This window comes from Thunnus albacares, chromosome 18, assembly GCF_914725855.1.
Source record: "Thunnus albacares chromosome 18, fThuAlb1.1, whole genome shotgun sequence".
NCBI lineage: Eukaryota > Metazoa > Chordata > Actinopteri > Scombriformes > Scombridae > Thunnus > Thunnus albacares.
In genome coordinates this window covers 29,468,324-29,489,446 of record NC_058123.1, presented here as the reverse complement: position 1 = coordinate 29,489,446, position 21,123 = coordinate 29,468,324, and the positions used below count along the sequence as shown (strand labels likewise).

General features: G+C 39.6%; 1 protein-coding gene across 1 annotated transcript in view; it reads left to right on the top strand.

Moving 5' to 3' along the window:
• megf10 (multiple EGF-like-domains 10) overlaps window positions 1–21,123 on the top strand; it is a 69,041-nt gene that overhangs the window by 17,253 nt on the left and 30,665 nt on the right. Inside the window, exons 3-5 of the mRNA XM_044334423.1 lie at window positions 1,072–1,173; window positions 3,351–3,451; window positions 6,089–6,181. Coding sequence (XP_044190358.1) covers window positions 1,072–1,173; window positions 3,351–3,451; window positions 6,089–6,181 — 296 coding nt within the window. The remainder of the gene's footprint in view (window positions 1–1,071; window positions 1,174–3,350; window positions 3,452–6,088; window positions 6,182–21,123) is intronic.

The following is a 21,123-nucleotide window of genomic DNA, read 5'->3' as shown; positions in this document are numbered from 1 at the left end:
GCAAAATGTAGTTAAAGTATTGCAGTAAAAGTACATAAGTATTATGAGCTTGATGTAGTTAAAGTATTGCAGTAAAAGTAGTGGTTTGGTCCCTCTGACTGATATATTATTATATATGACATCATTAGATTATTAATAGTGAAGCATCAGTGTTAGAGCAGCATGTTACTGTTGTAGCTGCTGGAGGTGGAGCTAGTTTACACTACTTTATATACAGTTAGCTAGTTTCAATAAAAATAAACTACTCAAACTAACTAAATACACCTTCTTAGTGTGAGGATTTTCTGCTTTTCTATTTCATGTATTCTGAAATTGAATACATCACATATTATTGGGATGATTTTATAATATATAAAAAGCAAAACTTACAATGCATTAATTGATCTCGATTATTTAATTAATTAAAAATAACTAATGATTGTCTGCAGCCGTTAGTGATATGGTAAGTGAATTGAGAGATGTATGCCTCCACAGAGCCTGTGGTAAGAGCAGTTCACGAGGCAGTCATAAGGTAGCTTTTGTCACCGCCCCCCAAAGTCTTTTTGATTTGCCTCTTAGTCACAATCCTTCAAGTCTTTATACAATACTCACTGATGGAGGCCACACACAGTACAGTGGGGAGTGGTACACAGAGTGGAGCAGCGGGGTGGGGGTCTCAGAAAAGCTGCTGATATCTAATCCTGCCTTGACACACAGACACACACACACACACACACACACACACACACACACACAGACACACACACACGCACACACACACACTCACACGCTCACACACTCACACACACTCACACACACACACACACACACACACACACATGCACACAAACAGCTTAATGAAGCCCTGACTCAAACAGTGAGTGGTTACTGTGGCGGAACAGAGGTGTGTATCAGTTCACAAGACCACCAGAGTACTGTTGGATAAACATGGTGGTAGGATATCACACATGAAACCCCCTACACACACACACACACACACATACACACATACACACACACACACACACACACAGATTGTGCTCCTCAGCTCATGTCTGATCTCTCTCTCTGTCTCTCTTCCTGTGGTTTCAGTTACTCTGTGACAGTGCAGGAGTCATATGCCCATCCTTTTGATCAGATTTATTACACCAGCTGCACCGACATCCTCAACTGGTTCAAGTGCACCAGACACAGGTGAGGACCACATCACTGAGGCCAGATATAAAGGAGAATATGTGTGTTTGTATGTTTGGAGAAAGTAGTTGTTCATTAAAGGGCCAAACTACTGTTTTTGCATGTTATAACCCAAGTATTTTTGATCTTTCTGCCAACAATTCCCCTTTTGTCTAGGTTATGTTATTGTGGTGTCATAATACTGAATAAACAGTCTACACTACTAACCGCATCACTACACAGTGAGAACTGACAAACACAAAAGCACATTGGGTGTTATCGGGTGTTATGGGTGTTATATATAGTTGTTTTACAGAAAATACGTCATTGCTGATTGGCTGATTACTAAAATCTTATGTGGTGACAATTAGTTCTGTTCAGTCTACTGCAGTTTAACCTCTATCCTAATTTAATGGACAGTTTTCTTCAACTTCATCTCATGCCACTCTTCACCTCCAACTCCTCCGTTCTCCCATTTCAAGACCCTCTGTCATCCTAACTCATGCACATTTCAAGTCTCTACAAGTTGATTTTCATACAACAGTAGCTGCTTGTAAGGCAGGAAAACACACACATTCATACGCTGAATGGGTACAGGGGCTACCATGCAAGGTCCCAACCTGCCCAACAGAGGAAACTAACCATTCACACACATTCATACACTGATGGCACAACCATCAGGAGCAATTTGGGATTCAGTATCTTGTCCAAGGACACTTCGACATGCAGACTGGAGGAACCAGGAATCAAACTGCCAATCTTCCGATTAGTGGACGACTCACTCTACCTCCTGATCCACAGCCACCACTGTATCTGTATGGAAGTGAATTATTTAAAGTTCTTGAGATATACTGTATTTCCATCCTTCTATCTGTCATCTGTCCATCATCTAAACATACTTACTTACTTACTGGCAGGGGGCTAGAACCTATCCCAGCATGCAGTGGGTAAGACCCTGAACAGGTCATCAGTCTGCCACAGGGCTGACATCCATACACAGACAACCACTCTCACACAATTCCGACTACCCTGCATGACTTTGGAATCCACATAGAAAAGGCCCTAGCCAGCCAGCTGACATTTATATACCATATAAAATGTAATACAAGATTTATACATCATGTTAATTCTCAAACCTGGAGATACTCAGTCATGGTGAACTTTTCAGGTCTATTCAGAAACTGTGCACAGTCTGTTGTGGCTGTTGATGCAATCAGCTGATGGTAGTGTGTGTCAGCTGCTTCTAGAGTACCAAACTGAGGTGAAATCAGCTGGACTGTGAACCTACATAGGTGCATTTGTTCAAATTACATCTTTAGAACATCTTCAGAATCATCTTTATTGGCCAAGTATGTTTACGAATAGAAGGAACTTGACTCCGGTTTAGTGGCTCTCAATGTACTTACGCAAAATAACACAATAATCTTCAGAAATATATTAAGGAATGACTATATACAGGTGAAACTGTTTCAGTGATGGATGTACAGAGAACAGACTCAATGACTGCAGTGTAAAATTGAATCAGCAGGTTGTAGTTCCTGAGCTGGCACAGGAAGTACATCCTCTTCTGGGCCTTTTTGATGACTGTGTTGATACTGGACTGCCACTTCAGGTCCTGGGAGATTGTAGATCCCAGTAACCTGTGGAGTATGGTGAGGGAGGCAGTGGTGGGGGGCTCCTCTTGAAGTCCATTGTGATCTCCACAGTTCTGAACATGTTCAGCTCCAGGTTGTTGTGACTGCACTAGAGGGCCAGCTGCTGACCTCCTGCCTCTATGCAGACTCATCACCGTCTCTGGTGAATGGATGAACTGATGAATGTTACTTTATGCTTTAAAATGAATGCAACAGAGTTAGATAAAATGTTTCAGAGAGAGAGGGTGATACACAGTGCAGAAACAAAACACACATTCAAGTAGATTAAGGTGATTTATTTCCAATTTGAAAAGTTCTGTGTATTTAAATCCTGTGTTTATTTATGCATGACTGACAGACATTGATCTCACAGGGTCTTCATCAGGACAGAGTTAATCTGGATTCATATATAGATAAATATTTAAATCACATGATACAACCACAAAATACACTTTACCAACAGGTCACATCAATATGAAGAAAGACAGTGCATATGCATCTCATAGCATTTCCTGTAATGAGTGTCTGATCCCTTATGTGACCTCACTTGCTGTCTGTGTGAAGGGTGAGCTATCGGACAGCCTATCGCAGAGGAGAGAAGACCATGTACCGGAGAAAGTCCCAGTGCTGCCCAGGCTTCTATGAGAATGGAGAGATCTGTGCTCGTGAGTGACACACACACACACACACATACATACAGTCATGTTTCCATCACTTCAGAGGACATTACATTGACTTACATTAATTTCCTGGAGACTTACCTTAATCTTAACCATGATCACCACATGCCTAACCCTAACCCTTACCCTAACCTCAACATAACCGTAAACTAACCTTAACTTTAAAACAAGTCTTCACCCTAAAAATATTGATTTTACGTTAAGGGGACTTGCTTTTTGTCCCCATAAGGGAGGTGAGTACCCACAACATGACTGCCTAAACAGATATACATCCCCAAAACATAAGGAATACCTGGACCACACACACACACACACACACACACACACACACACACACACACACACACACACACACACACACACACACACACACACCTGTACAGCTGTATTGATCCATTGTACCACCACCAAATCCAAAAACAGTCACATTGTGAGAAATTGAAACTTAACTTATGGGACACACATTCCTTTGCTTAATTTGACACCATTCAAACTTGATTTTAAAATATAAAGCATGAAGCATAAAGATAGAAGAGGATAAATAGTGACCACCAAAGTGATAAAGAGGAAGACACTTGTAGAAAGACAGAGGTTACTGAGACAGAACTATCTCATTGTTATAGTCTTTGTTATCATGGTAAACAGAGGGTGTGTTTGTGTAACTATAAGGATAAAATGCTCACTTTTGTTAAGAAAACACTTTTTTTCATCACTTTGGTGCTCACACAGCCAACTATTTCAATCTGTCAAAGCAGACACGCTTTTTTCTATTTACACGCAGAATAAACAGAAACTAATTTCTCGTACTTGTATGAAGAGTGTGGTCTCATGTAATGCAGAACAGGTCATTTGAACAAATTATTTATTGCTTTGATCACTCTTTTTATTATTCAAATAGATAGCAGATGTTTGTCATTTCGTAACACACAGATGGGTGACAAATAAAAGTGTGTGGTAATAGAACAAATGCGATGCAGATCACTAAATGGTTTGATGAGTATAACCACAGCTCAACCCAACTAAACACCTGTGTAAGATTTTGGAGTGACATGTGATTACATACTGCTACTACATGCTGAGGACACTGGAAAACATGGTTCAGCTGAATGACTGTTACTTCTCAGAACAAAACGGAACCTGTATCCTCAATTTCTGTTGTCATTACAGTGACCTCACTTGCCAGTGAGGCTACTGTGCACCCCCCCACCCCCACCCCCACCCCCCCACCCCTCTCTGTCAGTAGCCAGCAGGCAGCGACAGGTGTGAAGCCGCAGTGGCCAGTGGCAAAACAACAACTGTTGTTCAGTTCGCTCTTTCAGTAAATGAAAGCATTATGTGAACACACAGCCTGCTGTTATTACAGTGGAAGTAACTGGTGATAAAAAAAGTAATAATATCTGTGTGCTTTGGTGGAGACTGAGACCACAGTTTGATTCATGCAGGCGTTGGGATATTGTGCCCCGGGAGTTCAGAGGGGAATTTATTTTGGTGTGAAAAGACTCTGTTGTATCAGCAATATCACATGCTGCTCTGAGAATCTCACTGAGCTCCTCGGCACAGAACTGGAGGAAGGAGGATTTGCCAAATACTCCAGGCAACATTGCAGTCAGATTGGAAAGTAAATCCAATTGGTTAAATTTAGGACTTTTACTTTGGAAGGAGTCATTTTGCCTGCTATACATTAGAATCAAAAAGTTAATGAAATGTGTTTATTTCAAAATGTGATGGAACAGTGATGGTAGATGTAGAGATTTAGCAACACATTTACACTACAAATGTCTGCTGGTGAAAGTATACACACAGCTGATTTCTCCTCCTTCTTCTTTTTCCTCCACAGCGTTATAAGTGCAATTAAAAAACAATCTAGTTAAAAACATCTGTAATCTCAAAATTGGAATTAAATCAGCTCTTTTCAGCTCTTTTTTTCATTGTTTAGCCTGCAACTTTACTGTTTGGTTAAGTCTCAGCACTCTCATCAACCTGATGTCCTACAGCAGGCAGCTGTTTACTTAAGTAAACTTAACTCATTCTTAAAGAAAAAACTTGAAGAATTTCAGTTTGTTCTGTAGTTCAGCCCCCAAGCTGTCAAAAAAACAAACCAAATCAAAAAACATGTTAAATCAGCAGTAAGTAAGTAAGCCAGCTCACACTCAGTGCCCCTGTTGCTTTTTAGTAGTTTCTACAGCTGTCAATGTGACAAGAGGACCTCGTTAACTGTGATCTATGTTGAACAGTGTCTTCTTGCAGCAGGAAACATAACTTTTGGATATGTGGAGACACAAAGTCTGGTTGAAAACCAGTTTAATCTGATCTGTTCCACTGAAAGGATTCTGGGTATAATTAAGTAAAATTATTTATAATATGACTGACATACCTTTAAACTAAGTGGTCCAATCCTGTTTTGGGGGACCGAAGCAAAATGTAAGGCTTTTGAGGATTAAGTCAAGTGGAGTGTTGAGACATTTAATTCTTATATATTTGTAGTGCTGGTTGTGCTTTTTGATGATCACCATATTGTTTTTATTTACACCTACTTGACTAATTCTAATGCAGATATCTGTTTTAGAAGTCTCTGTGACTGTACTGATCCCTCTGGTATCTTCCTCTCTGCTCCATGTCCAGCTCATTGTGCGGAGAGCTGTGTTCACGGCCGTTGTATGGCCCCCAACACCTGCCAGTGTGAGCCGGGCTGGGGGGGCTCCAACTGCTCCAGCGGTAAGTCCTCCAGCTGTTGCTGTCTGTGAGCAGGCATGCCTTTGTGTGTGTGACTCTGGTTTTCTATGAAAGTATTCTGAACTGAAGAGGAAAAACAGACCCCTGTATCATCTTACTGACTGCTGCATTGCACCACAGCAACAGCCAGACATGCTACATGAGCAAAACACACTGTTTGTTCTCATGGCTCTGAGCTTTTCTGCCTCAGACATGCATACATACATACTGTACATTTACTCAAGTATTGTTCTCAAGTACAGTTTTGGTGGGTACAATCATTAGAGCGGGTCGTCTATTATTGTTGGGTTGGTGGTTTGATTCCCAGCTCTTCCTGTCTGCATTTCTTGAATGGTGCCTTGAATGGTAGAATGAGTGAATGAGAGAAAAATTACCTTTTATAAATACATTTAGCATTTAATTTTGAGGTAGTTGTATTATAATGCTACTTTCTTTCTTCTTCTCCACCACATTTCAGTTTTTAAAATAAGCTCTTTATACTCCACTACATCTGAAAGTTAGTTACTAGCTACTTTGTAGATACATTCCCCCCAAAAGTTGTGCTTTGTCATTGATTGGTTGCCTACTTTCAAGAAGGTGAGTCTAAGCTAACATGAGCCTGTCTGAAGGCAGTCCGGGAGGAGGACAGTACACATATGGGTGCATGAGAGTGGCATGCTGCAGATGATAACAGAGAGGAACCTTTCATTGAGACTGTGATGGACACTCATCCCAGAGGTATTTTGGTTTAGTTTCTATCTGCGTCTATTTTTTAACCTAAATAAACTAAAGCCAACAAGGAACTCAGTGCACAGTCGGCTGTGACCTAAATATCTCCACTCAATAAGTGTTTACATTTTTGTAAAGCAACAACATACTAGGGGCTCCCTGGGAGCTCACTTGGTAGAGGGGGTCCTTACCACAGGGGCTTGGTTTGAATCCAACCTCTTGCTTCATGTCATCCCCTCTCTCTCCACTGCCCCCCCCCCCCCCCCCCCCCCCGACTCTCTCCACCATCACTACCAAAGTGAAAGAAAAAAAAATCTTAAAACAGACATAGAAGATACTTTAGGGGTGTTGGTAGGTGTATATTTGAACTTGTGCTCCCTCCACTGTGCTCTGGCAACGCTCAACAGACACTTCAGACTGACATCATTTTTAATTGAATTAGGCTGCACAGTGGCTCATTTACAGTTCTGTCCTTCACTCAGACATCAACATGATCCATTGCACACTGTCTCTGCAGCCGTCGCCCACCAGCTGCCACTTTTCACTTTTTACCAGCTGCGAATAGTCCCTCCTTTTCTGTAGCACATTGCATTATGGGACAACAGTGTCCATCCATCAACACTACATTTAACTATCACTTTTCTTCATGTGTGAATACCACAACCTCCAACAAGCCACTCTCTTTGAGATAATGTCATTAAAGTTTGTTCATGTTTACCAGCTCAGTTGTTCTCTGAAGCTTTCAACCAGAGGATCCTGAGATTTGTGTTGTGAAGCATTACGTCATTTCATCACATTTCATCAGTTGGACCACTGTAGCACACACCAAATGGAATGGAAGAAGTAATGGAGGTCCAGTAGCCAGGATGTGCATATCTGGAGTGCAAATGGGACTAAATTGCTGCTTTCTTGAACAGTTGGCACACATTGATGCTGGGAAAAGGTTGATGCATGTTATGCAGGGCAACACACACTGGTAACACACACTGCCGGTGTGTGTTGCCCTTAACAATGGTCAGCGCTTCTTTTCTTGAATGGAATGTGTTCTTGTGGAAACACTTAAATTTATTTGTTAAATGGCTCATGAAATTTTGTCGTTACTTCTTTAATGTGATGCATCTCTATCTGAAAAAGCATGTTGGAGTGGAGACATTAGACAGTGAGGATTCATGTTAAATTAGACCAGTATAGTTGTGAAATGGGAGGGATTATTTTAGGCATTCAAGGTTCTGGAAATAAAAGTTATTTATTATTTAGATGTATATGTCATAGACAATGTTAGGTTACTGGTAAAATCTGTGTGGAAAAAAGTGTAGCTCTTTGATAAAAAAGTAAAAAAGTTTACATACGAGAGAGAGAGGAGAGGTTAGCTACAACCCAACCAGTGTTTCTGTAGGAAACATCCAATCAGCAGATGTTTTAGGGTTCTTTCACACCCGTAGTTCATTTGGTCCAGATCAAGGAAAAAAAAAGATAAAATGCTGCCGTTTAGTTCCTTTCCAATTCAACACTGATGTTATACAGACTGACAGATACTAATGCGTCTTATGTATATATATTATGTGTCACAAAGAGCCTATAAAATAACTGATTATGAGCGTTATTATTATTAGACTGCAAATCCACCACATTTTATGAATAATGAAAAACCACAAATTGGAAAACATTTTCAGTATAGACACGTTGTTAGTCTCACCTCTCTGTTGGTGTCACATTTTAGGCTGATGACTTGGTCTGATGACATTCAGCTTTAACACTTGGAGTATGTTTGTCAGTTTGTTCTTGAAATGGATTTGACATAAAACACTGGAAGTTCAGTCTTATAAGTGTCTGTGTCAAAGCTGGGGAAGTCCTTTCCCCTCATGTGTCTTGTGAGATTGCTGGACCCTCATCTCACTATCATTTGACACTTCAAAGGTCCCAGACTTCATATCAACATATGTCCCCAGGCTAACGTTAGCGCTGCATATTTGCTACAGTTGTAGCATCCACTCATTAACACATTAAGACTGTTGTTTGTTTTTGGGGCCTTTAATAGCTATCAGTTGAAACATGAGCTATTTTGTTTTTACAAACTTCCACTCAGTGTTTGTTGGAGGTTATTTTTGTGTCTGCTTATGAGCCTGTGAATGTGTCTCCATGCAGGCCTATATGCTGATATGCATGAGGAGCCCACAGGGTGTGCCCCTGCTGTCTTCAGTTTCAGCCTGTAATAAAGGAGCTTATTGTTGTGTCTGGGCCCCGGGGCTCCCCTGGGCCCCACTAGGCCTGGCCTGTCTGTCTGCTCTCTCACACACAGCACTTGTCTATAAAAAAGAAGTTTCTCTTGTCAATAGGAATTTAATGAAAGAATTAATGACTTGGAAACTTGATGTTTTAAGCGAGACTATGTAACTTTTGCTGAGCAGCAGCAACGGTGGCTTCTGCTCCCACACAGGGTAATGACAGGATGCTGGTGTGTTCAAATCTATTGATATCTGCACCACTCTAACAGGAAGAAGCACTTTTTGAAGGTTTATGTCTGATCTGATTACTATGATCAAAAACATCTGAACCATAGATATACAGTATACACATAGATACCACACTGGTACCCTGCAGCTGTATTGGTCTGGGGGAGTCATCACTCTGAATGCATACAAGTATATTGTGGGAAGAGGTCTAGCTGCTCTTACAGCAAGCATCATAATTGACTGAATTGTCGATCAATCAAGATAATGAGTTCCCTAACATGTAATATGCCCCACTAACTTTATGATCCACATCATCTTCACACACCACAGAAGATACAAAGCCTCATAGGTGCTAGCATGTAACTCTGTGGCTCTTTTAATAACCAGATAAATTAGAAATTGGTGTGATGACAAGCTAATGAACGACCGTAATTCACCAAGGGGCTGATCAAGGGCTGATAAATAAATGAAAACACAACAGATATGTCTGGTAATATGTGTGGTTACTATTAGTGGTAAATATGACAAAAACAAACCCAGCTATGCCAGACTAAGATGTAGTTGTGTAATTTAGGAATATTTGAATGTTCAATCGCGGCCACAAAAAGGAATAACAGAAACATGTAATCCCCACATGAAACCGCACTACAGCAATAACTAATGCAGAACAGAAGCCGGTGTTAGAAGTTTTGTTACTGATGGAGTAAAGCAGACTTTGCTTCTTTCCAATGCATTATTATTGGACCATGAAGGGTTAATCTTGCCTGATTCCACCGTGTGTCTTTGTTCACACCTGGTTGTTTTGGGAACACAGATATGATGCTCCTGACCACTTTAGAAAACAGGCTGTAGCAGCAGTAGGTGTGCTGCATTATTTCTATTGCTTAGAAATCAAACGTTTGTTTTTATGAGAAAGAATTTACTTTTTACATATTTAAAAGTTACACAGTTTTGCTTTGATCATTGGAGTAAGAAGTATGTTGTGGGAACCATGAGGCCATCTGCATTTTGTGTGCTCCTTTTCTTTTTTTGCATTGTTCTGTTTGGTTTTGTTGACTTCTTTTTCACTTAATTAGAAGCAACGAACAAAAGAGGTACTTGTCGCTACCATCATACACACTGTGCAAACGTAAAAGTTGGTACAAATACAAGTCATTGGTAATTAATAAAAAATGTTGGTCTAAACAGAAGGAGTAGAGATGAAAAAGGGAAGAAAGGAGAAGAGAAGGAAAAACATGTGGATGACATTACTATAGTGACTGAACACTACTGCTCTGAATAATCCAGTTAAGACAAACAGTCTCACCACATTTTTTTCCAAGACTTGAATTTGAGTCAAGCATTGTTTGCACTTTGTCTTTTTAGTATTTCAACTGCCAGTAAAATGGCTGATTTCCCCTCTGTAACATCACTTCTCTGATATAAAGTCTCATTAAGATTCATCTGTTAATTCAAACTTTTGAAAACTTTGGAACCTACTGTCCCTTTGGGCCTGATTAACATGCTGGGTTATTATAACTCAGCAGTGTTCACATATGTTGCCCCAAAATCATGTTCAGTGATTTAATCAGGTTAAACATTTAAAAAATGTCCTTTTGACCTGTGATTTGTGTTGAGGCTTTGCAGACTCTGGACCGAAAAAGGATTCACCCTCCTTATCAAAAATCAATACATTTATATTTCGATTTCAACACAGATCACCACATCATCCTGTCTGGTAACTAGTGTGTGCTTTCTGAGCTCAGTGTCTAATCTCCTCCTTCCCAGTAACCACTGGTCTGTGACTAATTAGTCAGTCCAGTCAGTCCACAGATCAATACCAGGCGTTGGCCCAGACAGCTACCTGAGCTGAGCCCTGTCACACAGCATCAGAGTATAATAGATTGATAGTTGTTTATTCCACTGTTCATGTCTGAGAACTGTGGGGGATGTTCTCAGCCAGTCATGAGAGAACTTGTAATTATTTAATATTGTGGATTTATTGTGGACATTTGAAAAAATGTATTTTTTTGCTCTAGGAGGAAAGAGGATTAGGATTAGGATACAGCCAATGTATCAGCTGTATTAGGTCAGTGACTCACAGCACTAAGTCACTGTGCATTCCCCATCCCCTTTAGTAACATATCTTTAATTTCCTCAAGAGCCTCCAAAGAGTCAGATGTATTGTAACTGTGTTTTACAGGTCAGCGGGCCCCAACAATATGTCTGAGGATCAATTTAGGGGCCAAGAACAGGAAATGGGGGATGGCTGCGTTCAGGGGGAAGCAGGAATAATAGGAGACAATTGTGTGGTAGGAAATGACCTGGGGCGATGGAGCTTGTGATTTAGTACACATGACAACAACACAAGATGCTCAGGAGGCCTCAAGTTCAGCTGTGAGAATATAGCAGCAACAACAACATATACTGTATATTTTAGAGAGTCGCTGCATAAAATCCCCTTCTGACATATGTTAGTCAGTAGACCTACAGTACTTTACTTTGTCATGCTTTGGTGACCTGTTGTCAGCCTTTATATTCCAGTTTTTTCAGATTTTAATACATATATAATACATCATTTAATTTGTACTGCACTTTTCATTCATAGTGAAACCATAGTGCTACAGTATTGATAACATAGAACACACAACATAAAGAAAATAACAAGAGTTAAGATGAAAAAGCCACCCTGAATAGAAAGGTTTTTATGCCATTTTTAAAAGAGATGAGGGTCTGTGCTGCCCTCAGATGGTTAGGAAGGCTGTTTCACAAGCTTGGTGCAGCAGAGCAGAAGGTTCGATCCCCCACGGTGCGGAGCTTGGTACTGGGGGCCTGGAGGAGCAATCTGCTGGCAGATCTGAGGGTGCAGGTGGAGGTTTGTGGTGAGATCAGTTCCCGTATGTGAATTGCAGGACTTTGTAGTCAACCCTGAAGGAGACTGGGAACCAATGCAATGAAGACAGAATTGGTGTTATATGTTTGTATTTTCACGCTCTCAGCAGGATCCTGGCAGTGCTGCTCTGAATGTACTGGAGCTTCTCAGTGCTTCTGCCAGGGATCCCTGTGAAGAGCACATTGCAGTAGTCCAGTGTTGAGGAGATAAAGGAACAGAAGTTTCTCTGCATCTGACAGGGTTAGAGAGAGTTTAGAGAGTTTTGAGATGGTAGAAAGAGGTTTTGCACAGATGTTTTATATGATCATCAAAAGTCAGCTGAGGTTTAAACTATGTATATTCAGTACATATATATATATATGTGTGTGTGTGTGTGTGTGTATACACTCCCTGAGTATGAGGAAACATAATTGTCGGCAAGATTTGTTTTCCTTTTTGCTAACTATGTGCACCACACAGATTCCAGGATGATCAGTGATAGGTTAAGTCCCATTCTGTGCTTAAAGTGAGGACCAGAATCAGGTTTATTGCCAAATAGGTTTGTACATACAAGGAATTAGTGGTGCATAATAATCAAAAAATAGAAGGTAAGAGAAAATACAAGTACCACAAAAAACAGGTGATATAAACATATAATACAATTTTACAATTAAAAAATAAAATATAGTAAGTGAAAGTGTAAGTGAAGAATGTGCAAATGTTCACAGTATAATATATAAACGGTATAAACAGTACCTGTAATCATTATATTATGTATATATATTTCCGTACAGTATATGTATGTGTTTATTCCAAACAGACTCTTCTGTCTGCGTCTGTGCTCTTTCAGATTCTGCTCGCTTACACCTCTATCCCTGAGTCACTCTGACCCTTGAAATTCAGTCAGCTCTTTGCTTCTGCCTCCACTTGGTTTCTTTCAACACCTACAGTATTCTACTGCCCCCAAATGCACTCCTCATGTTCAGTCTAGCTGCACATAAATGATTTAAACAGATCTTGTGTAAGTATTTTACACCCTAATGCACAAGATATAAAAGACAATATGTCTGTACATTGTCAGGGCTAAATGAAGAAACCAGAAACCCAGTAAGACAGTTCAGGAGGGAAAAAGAATAATGAATGAATCCCTCACTTCTCTTAAAGTTCTACTGTAGTTGTTTTAATTTCCATTTACAACACAAAATATCTCTGGTGTCTAAGAAGTCTTTGTCGTCACACATGAGCGGATTTTCTTTTTGTGATTATTATTGTTGCAGTACTTTATGACGTCAAGTATCTCTTGAGCCAGATGGGTTTTGAAATTGTTGGATGGACAACTGAACTTAAAAGAGTGCTCCAGACATTTAGTTCCATACATACATAAGATTTTGGGTATCACAAGAGAGATTAAATAGTGACTGAGATATCCTGACTTTCCAACATTTTAAAGTGTGGGAACGCTATTGGGCACTACAACAAAATCAGGGAGTGCAGCTTAAAGAAGCAAACAGATGATTTGTGGTGCAGGTTCTATAAAGCATGGTATCCCCATGCAAAGACACTGTTGATTGGTGAGATAGTTTTATTGTAATATGCCAATAAATCTCTGGAGGAGGACACACATTCCCACTCAGCGTGGAAAACTAGAGGGACGCTACAGATGTTTTTTCTCACCGGGAATCCTCCGTATCAGTGTGAAAGGCGTTTTCTGTTCCCATGAGCGCACCATGCCTGGTAGACTGGGTAATCACTAAATAGATGGAAAAACATCTCGGTCCCAATCCCTCCCCAGTGTGGAGGGTCAGAGCCGAGCCAACTCTCAACAACTGGCAGCTCAAATTACTGGCTCATGACTTTTTCTTTTTGTGACTGACTCTTTTCCTCCTGAAATCTCACTTGGTGCAGAGGTGTGAGGAAGCTTTTGAACATTTTTATGTCTTCTTGTGTCTACATGTGAAGATACATGTATGTAGAAGTTACACTGGCTATTTAGTTTTGTTCAGCACCGTAGTTAATAGCAGATGAAGGATAACATTATGGGGTCTTTTTTATGAGGTTTTTTTTTTTTTTCTCCATGATGAATATCCAGTAGAATAAAAACTGTGCAATCCTGCAACTGTGATGTATCTAGCCTTGTGACCATCACAGTGCAGTCTTTTTTGTTCACGGCCATCTTAAATAGGCCAATGAAAGAGACTAGTCTGTTCTCCGGCGAGCGGATGAGGAGCCCCAAGCTCCTGGAGTTTGGCCTTTTTTCAATCTAGGTCAGATTTCACAAAGGTACCAGGATGCTAGACTTGAATGCAGGAGGGTTTTACATGTGCATCTTAGTATCTCTAATCTCCTCCTCCTCTTTGTCTCCTCCCCCACCCCCAATCCTCGCCACTGTTTGTCACACAGGGCCAGACTGCCTGGGGAAAAGGAAGTATGCACTTTCTATCAGGTCAGAATAAAGCAGGCTAATGCAGGAGGAATAAAAGGAGCCTGTTAATCACTTGAACAGCTTCAGAATGGTGGACTGGTTGGAGATGGCTGTGTTACTCTGCATTCTGGGCACATAAACACCAGGCTGTGTTTATGTAGTAGAAGAGAGGAGGCTGATCTCTAAGGAAATCCATAGTTATTTATACAAAAATACCATCTTTATGGTACTGTTTGTATGAATAATTATGGACTGTGTGGGCAATTGTTTTTACAATAATGCAAGTGACCAAAACCAATATAAAATAATTCTAAACTTAAGGTCCTCTAACTAGCTTTTTCCAGAGCTTTCACCCTCTTCTGGCCGATAGTAGATGGCATCCATTTGGACTGGGAGATTGGAAAAAGTGAGTGAGTGGAGAAGGAACTTTTCTCAAACAAAACTTGACTGATGCTCACCAAAAGTAACTTCAACCTGTTAACAGTGAGCCAAAACAAGCACTAATCAATACTTTTAAATGTACAATGGATCAAATGATAGTGTGTAACGTGAAAGCTCATTGTTTTGGTTTACTAATCAATATTTTTTTATATGAACAAGAAATAAACTTACTTTGTACGATATGAAGACAGTTTAGCACTCCACCTCCCCCTCATTTTGTTATTCTCATACAGGCAGGAGACTGTAAGGTGTTTTCAAATTAATTAATTCATTAATTAATGCAGTTAACATTTTAAAATAAAAAGGCTGCAGATCTGCGGATTATCTTATTTGCCAGTTATGTTTCATATTGTATTTCAGTGGACTAAGGACACGTATATATATATCACGTCATATCACGTGCACGTGCCTGGTTTTTATGTAGGGGAGAACGAGGTAACATGAACTACTTTTTACATTTGATGATTTTACTGCAAAATTAAAGTGTTTTTGTTTCAAATAATAGTTACTATATATACCTCAGGTTGTTGTGTACCCATGGAAATTAAAACAAGTTATCTAATTATTATGGTTTTAGAACAATGAGCCATCAAAAAAAGTTAGTCAAATGCCACAACTTGACCCAAGGTAGGGGTAAAATGAGCATAAGGATGGGGTAAATTGAGCGCTCTACGGGTAAATAGTGCTACCATTAAATATTGATATAAAAATTACACAAAGTCAAACAAATTTGAGATAATTTTGTACTTTATCAATGCCATCAATTTAACAAAGGCAAAAACTTATACTTTTAAGTAAAATGATATGTTTGTATCCTGTTACACAACATGTTACCTAAACATTTTCAGTAAAGATTAAAGTGTGATCTGAGCTACAGAAAGAATGTATGTGTAAATGTGCTTTTCTGTATACAGACAGGTGACAAATTAAAGGAAAAACCACCACCCCCTTGACCCCTACAGTGAAGGGATCTGGTGGCTCTGTTATGCTTTGAGGGGCATTTTGCATTTTGCTCACACTGACTTAAATTAACATGTAATAATGTCCAAAACTGATGTGTTTTAATTAAGATACAAGATGATAACTTTAGTAACATGATGAATTCACTTGGCATGACAAAAATCATTTTATTTGCTCTGTTTTGCTTACAACTCTCTGAGTCCAAGATGGATTGAGTAATGTGAACTATACTTTCTTAATTTGTGGTCACATGATTACTTTTGTTTATGATTACCTAGATAAAGGGGGTGGCTCATTTTACCCACTGGCTCTATTTACCCCATTCTCCCCTACGTGGGTTTTGAAACTAATAAAAAAAACATACATTGTTAGGACCAATCATTCAGGGCTTCAGCTTTTTGGTGCTCAAAAACTGGTATTTTAATGGAACAGAGCGGAATTTATCTTGGAGTATCGGAGAGAGGTGGAGAAATATCTCAGCACATGACAAAACGCAACAAACACAACGAAATACACTTCCGTGTAAATATTTTTCTAATGTGATGTGAGTCAAATAAACTAATGAAATGTTAGTATTTAGTCCTCCTTGACTAGGAAATTTGAGATGTGCTACCTTTTTTTAATATTTTTGGAACATGCCTACTGGATTTTGGGTTTAGCACTCCACTGAGAATCCCATTGTTGAAGCGTAACCTCCTTCTCCAATTCATAACGAAAAAAGTGTTTTCACTGATGTACTACATCTAGTACAGGTGTCACTGCACTACTGAAATTGGAATAAAACTGCCACTCTCAGGATCAATCCTGAGCTCCTTCAGAGTTGTCAAGACATTTTTATTTATTATTGAGTATGATGGTATTCTAAGTCATTAAAGAAATAACATTTTGTTGTCCCATAAGTTAGTTGTTGCCTGACACTATTGGAGTTATAAGACCATTTAGAACAAAAAAGGCACAGCAAAGTGTTAGAGAACGCTTGTAAATGATGATGGGACAGAGATGCAGTGCGTTACTGTTCATCAGTTATTTTGTGGTAATTTAAACATTTAAAGATCAGCTTAAACAAAAAGGCCCTGTCTTGTTCTCTACTTTTACATGATGCATGCATGCATTTAATTATGATAAGTTCCATAGGAGTGAATACTCCTGAAATAAATTGAGTTCAATTTAGTTGAATTATTTTGAAATATGTTCATACTATTTACATGGGAAATATTGCACTCAGTATGCCTTTAGTTTCAGTAGCAGTCTTACATTTGGTTCAAAGACATGATTCATTATTTCAGGCTGAAAAGGCTTTGATTCATTTAGCATTCTCTACCTTGCTTCTCTCTCTGCTGCTGCGGCTCATGAAGTGGCAGTACATCTGTCCTCTGCACTGCACACAGACACTATATTAAACACATATCCAGAGAGAAAGGCACATATGACCATAAACCACAGGAACACCATCACTGCAATCACCTAGTTTTACTGCAGCTTCAATGTGTATACTCTAATCAGAGCAGTGAAACCACAATCAGCTGCAGAGGTCAGTCACAGCCTGCAGGATACCACAGAACAGATGGGAGACAGTTTTCCTTATTTACCATAGACACGGTACTATCAGGATCAGAGGTGAAGCTCTGAAAACCTAAAGCTAGCTGTTGAGTGTGGCTTGAGATTAGGTTTGAGATGAAAACATTGTGGATTGACAGCTGACAGGTGACCAAACATACTCTGTAACTGGTTTACATCTCCGAGACAAAATCAAATGATTTTTTCTCCGATTACCTGCTGTGAAAACCAAAGTTAACAAGGTTACAACAGCATAATGACAGGTTTTTAGAGAATGAAAGGTCATTCCAGACCTTAGAGACGGTAGTTTAATAAGATTTTTTTTAAAACTTAAGCTCCATACACTAGTTTTCTGGAGTTTATTTCAATTTGAATCTTAAATTAGTCACTGAGATCTGGGAGCAAAAGAAAGCTGATGAGTCAGAAACATGAGCAGTCAGATGAAGGCTGTAAACAAACATCCAGGTTAGCGAACTTATCTGGAAGAGAAAAGGTGAAATATGAAATTATAATCCATACATCTAAACCCACTCCATGCTTCAACTTTGACCTATTCTACTCACTGTAGTTCAGTCAGCATGTGGGATGGGTTATTATGTGAATATGTACAGTGTTGATATTTGGACTGTGACCTTATATGATACGATATTTGGTGAGTGACGATAATAACTTCCAAATAAAATGGTTTATCGTTGGTTTGTTTATAACCTGTCTGATCGTCTAACTGATCGTGCTTCTTGATTTGTCAGACTTCTTTATAGCAATGTTGCCGTGTTTGCGGATCACATGTTTTTCATATCAGAGAAGAAAGAGATTACCTTAACATCTTTTGCGTTGGGAGGAGGCTACTAGTTTCTTATAATCAGGAGTGTGTCAGCTGGTTGCAAGTCTTGGGCAGGCTGATATGTGGTCGTTTGTCATGTGGGAGAAAGCAAATTTACAATGGTAGGTTGATCCAAATATGTCTGACAGGCAAAAGGCACATATCCTTATGTTGGGATACCTGTTCTCTGAGACTATGCCTCAGAATTCATCCTTCAAGTCAGTGGATAACCCTCTATTTCATCTGAACATCATTCTGAAGTGTACAAATGTCACGCTCCTCTGCAGTTGTGTCCAGGAGAAAAAGTGATCTGGAGGTAGTATCATCCACATCAATATTTGCCAGACGGAAAATACATGTACTGTATGTAGCAACCGGCTTGAATGATGCAAAGTCAGTGAAATGTCAAACTCCAACACGATGGTCTGAAGTTTTTCAGCATAACAGACTGAGCTGCGTCTTTACCGTCTGAAGCATCTATTTTGTTCAGCACTCTCATCAAGCTGGTTTCCAGCAGCAGCATGCAGCTGTTTGCAATAAAAAAGCTCTGATAAAACCACACTACTACTGTACACTACATGCCCAGCACCAAACAGCAGACAGACACAGTTAGAGACTAGCTGGCGAACATTTAACTGCTAAAGAGACAGATATTTCTCTCAGGAGTTGGTGATCAAATGTTGCTTTGCTGGATGTGTTAAAGGCAACTTCTTTGCTAACAAGTTGGCTACAATAACGATAAGTTAATATGTCGGTGTTGTCTTTACAGCTTGTTCTGCTGCCCCCAAATGGCCAAAAAATCAATAAATTTTGTCTTTAGCTTAAACAGCAGAAGGTTATAAACTATAAATGTTTGTAGTTACCTGTTACATATCTCACAGACGCATCTTTGGACCGTTGTCTTTATAGACTATATAGTTTGTAGTTGGAGTATGCATATAGCTTTTCAGGGGAATCAGTTTTCAGGTGTTAGTTTTGTAAATATAGTGGTATTATAACCAATAGAAATTATGGAAAAACTATAAAACATTAGACCTGCCAGAATTATTGCCCACAGAAGGGCTAGCTGACTACAGAGCCACATAGAGTAAAAAGCCCCTATCTCAACTGTCAATTCCTCTATTTTTTTCCTGGTTAAAATCTCGCTTTCCCCTAAACTTAATATAGACCACCATGACGTAGAGTCCCATAATGAAAGGTCTGGCAGTCACTGTAAACCTTCTATTTGTTCTCCAGTCATTGCCAGTGGCCTCCTGACGTGTTCACTTCAAGATTAAAGACATCCAGAATAAACATGCCGTACAACACATTCTCAGGTTTACCAGTTAACTGTGGCTACACATGGAGAAGCTCCCATACTGCAAGTGGTGATGAGAAGGCCAGATGCACGGCAAAGCTGGCTCGTGTGTAAGAGGTGTGGTCTGATTAAGGCTGATATCCAACAGCCAGAGGTTAATGAGGTGGGTTCAGGTCGCCGCCTGCCTGGCCACATGGTAATTTAGATTGTAGAATCAGATGTTTTTCATGTCAGTGATGAGGAGCAGGCTTTGGTTTCAACCTCCAAAGTTTGTTCAATTCTGTTTGTTCAGTGGTGGCACACAGCTCGCTGTCAGATCTCAGTTTGGTTCATGGAGTTAAGTGTTTGAACTCATTTCTGCATGAGGTAAAAGCATATAAATAAAAGAGAGTAAATGCTATTTATGTGAATGGGAGTGTTAAAATCTCAGCAGGATGATGGAATCAGGAGATCGATTACCTCACGTTGCGTTTTATACTTTTTTTGTTTCTTGTTGTCAACAAATTCCACAAAAACACGAATACCAACAATGACTTCATCTACTTAGTATTGTGTATCAAAGCTTGATATATCTTATTCCTCTGTGTCATAGAGTTCTATTGTTGTGTAAAAATTATTAAAAACACATCAGTGAGCCACATTGTTGCACTGGGTTACATGTTCCTTCATCACCATGAACACACACATACACACACACTGTAGTTTATCTGGACTCAATCCAACACACACTGTCCTGCTGCCAGAAATACTCACCTGAACACCAAATATAGATTAATTCGCCACTGAAAATAGTCCCCAACAAATTCACTATTTCCCCCTGTTTGAGTAACGTTTGTTAAAAAGTACACTCACCAGCTGTTTTAGAAAATGATTGAGCCTTTTTTTTTTTTTTTTTTTTTTTTTTAAAGAAAACTATACATTTGTGAGTCATTTTCAAATGTTTCATCTTTGTCTGGAACAAATTGGGTTGGTGCTGACAGTGTATGGAATACAACAGACAGACCAAACAGACCAAATTGTGTGCCAATCCAAATGATAGATGTTGAGATACTTCACTGGTTAATTGAAAACCTTGACCTGGGATCAACAAAGTCAGTAGTATTTATCATCAGCAGGACCTGTACCAAATTTTAAAACACTGCATCCAATAGTTGTTGAGATATTTCAGACCTATTGACCAAACAACTGACTGACCAACACTGCCTTCCCCAGAGACACAGTAATATAGAATATCACCATACTTATCCTTTAAGTATTTGCAGCTGAGTTCCACTGGGTGCTGGTGTCCATGAAGCTCTTAGAGATCAGGGTTGGACATGGTCATAGGGTCACTTGGTGACCAAGAATCAGTGCAGGGCCAGTGATTACCTGGCTGATAGCATCTTGTGTTCAGAGCTTGACATGGGGATATT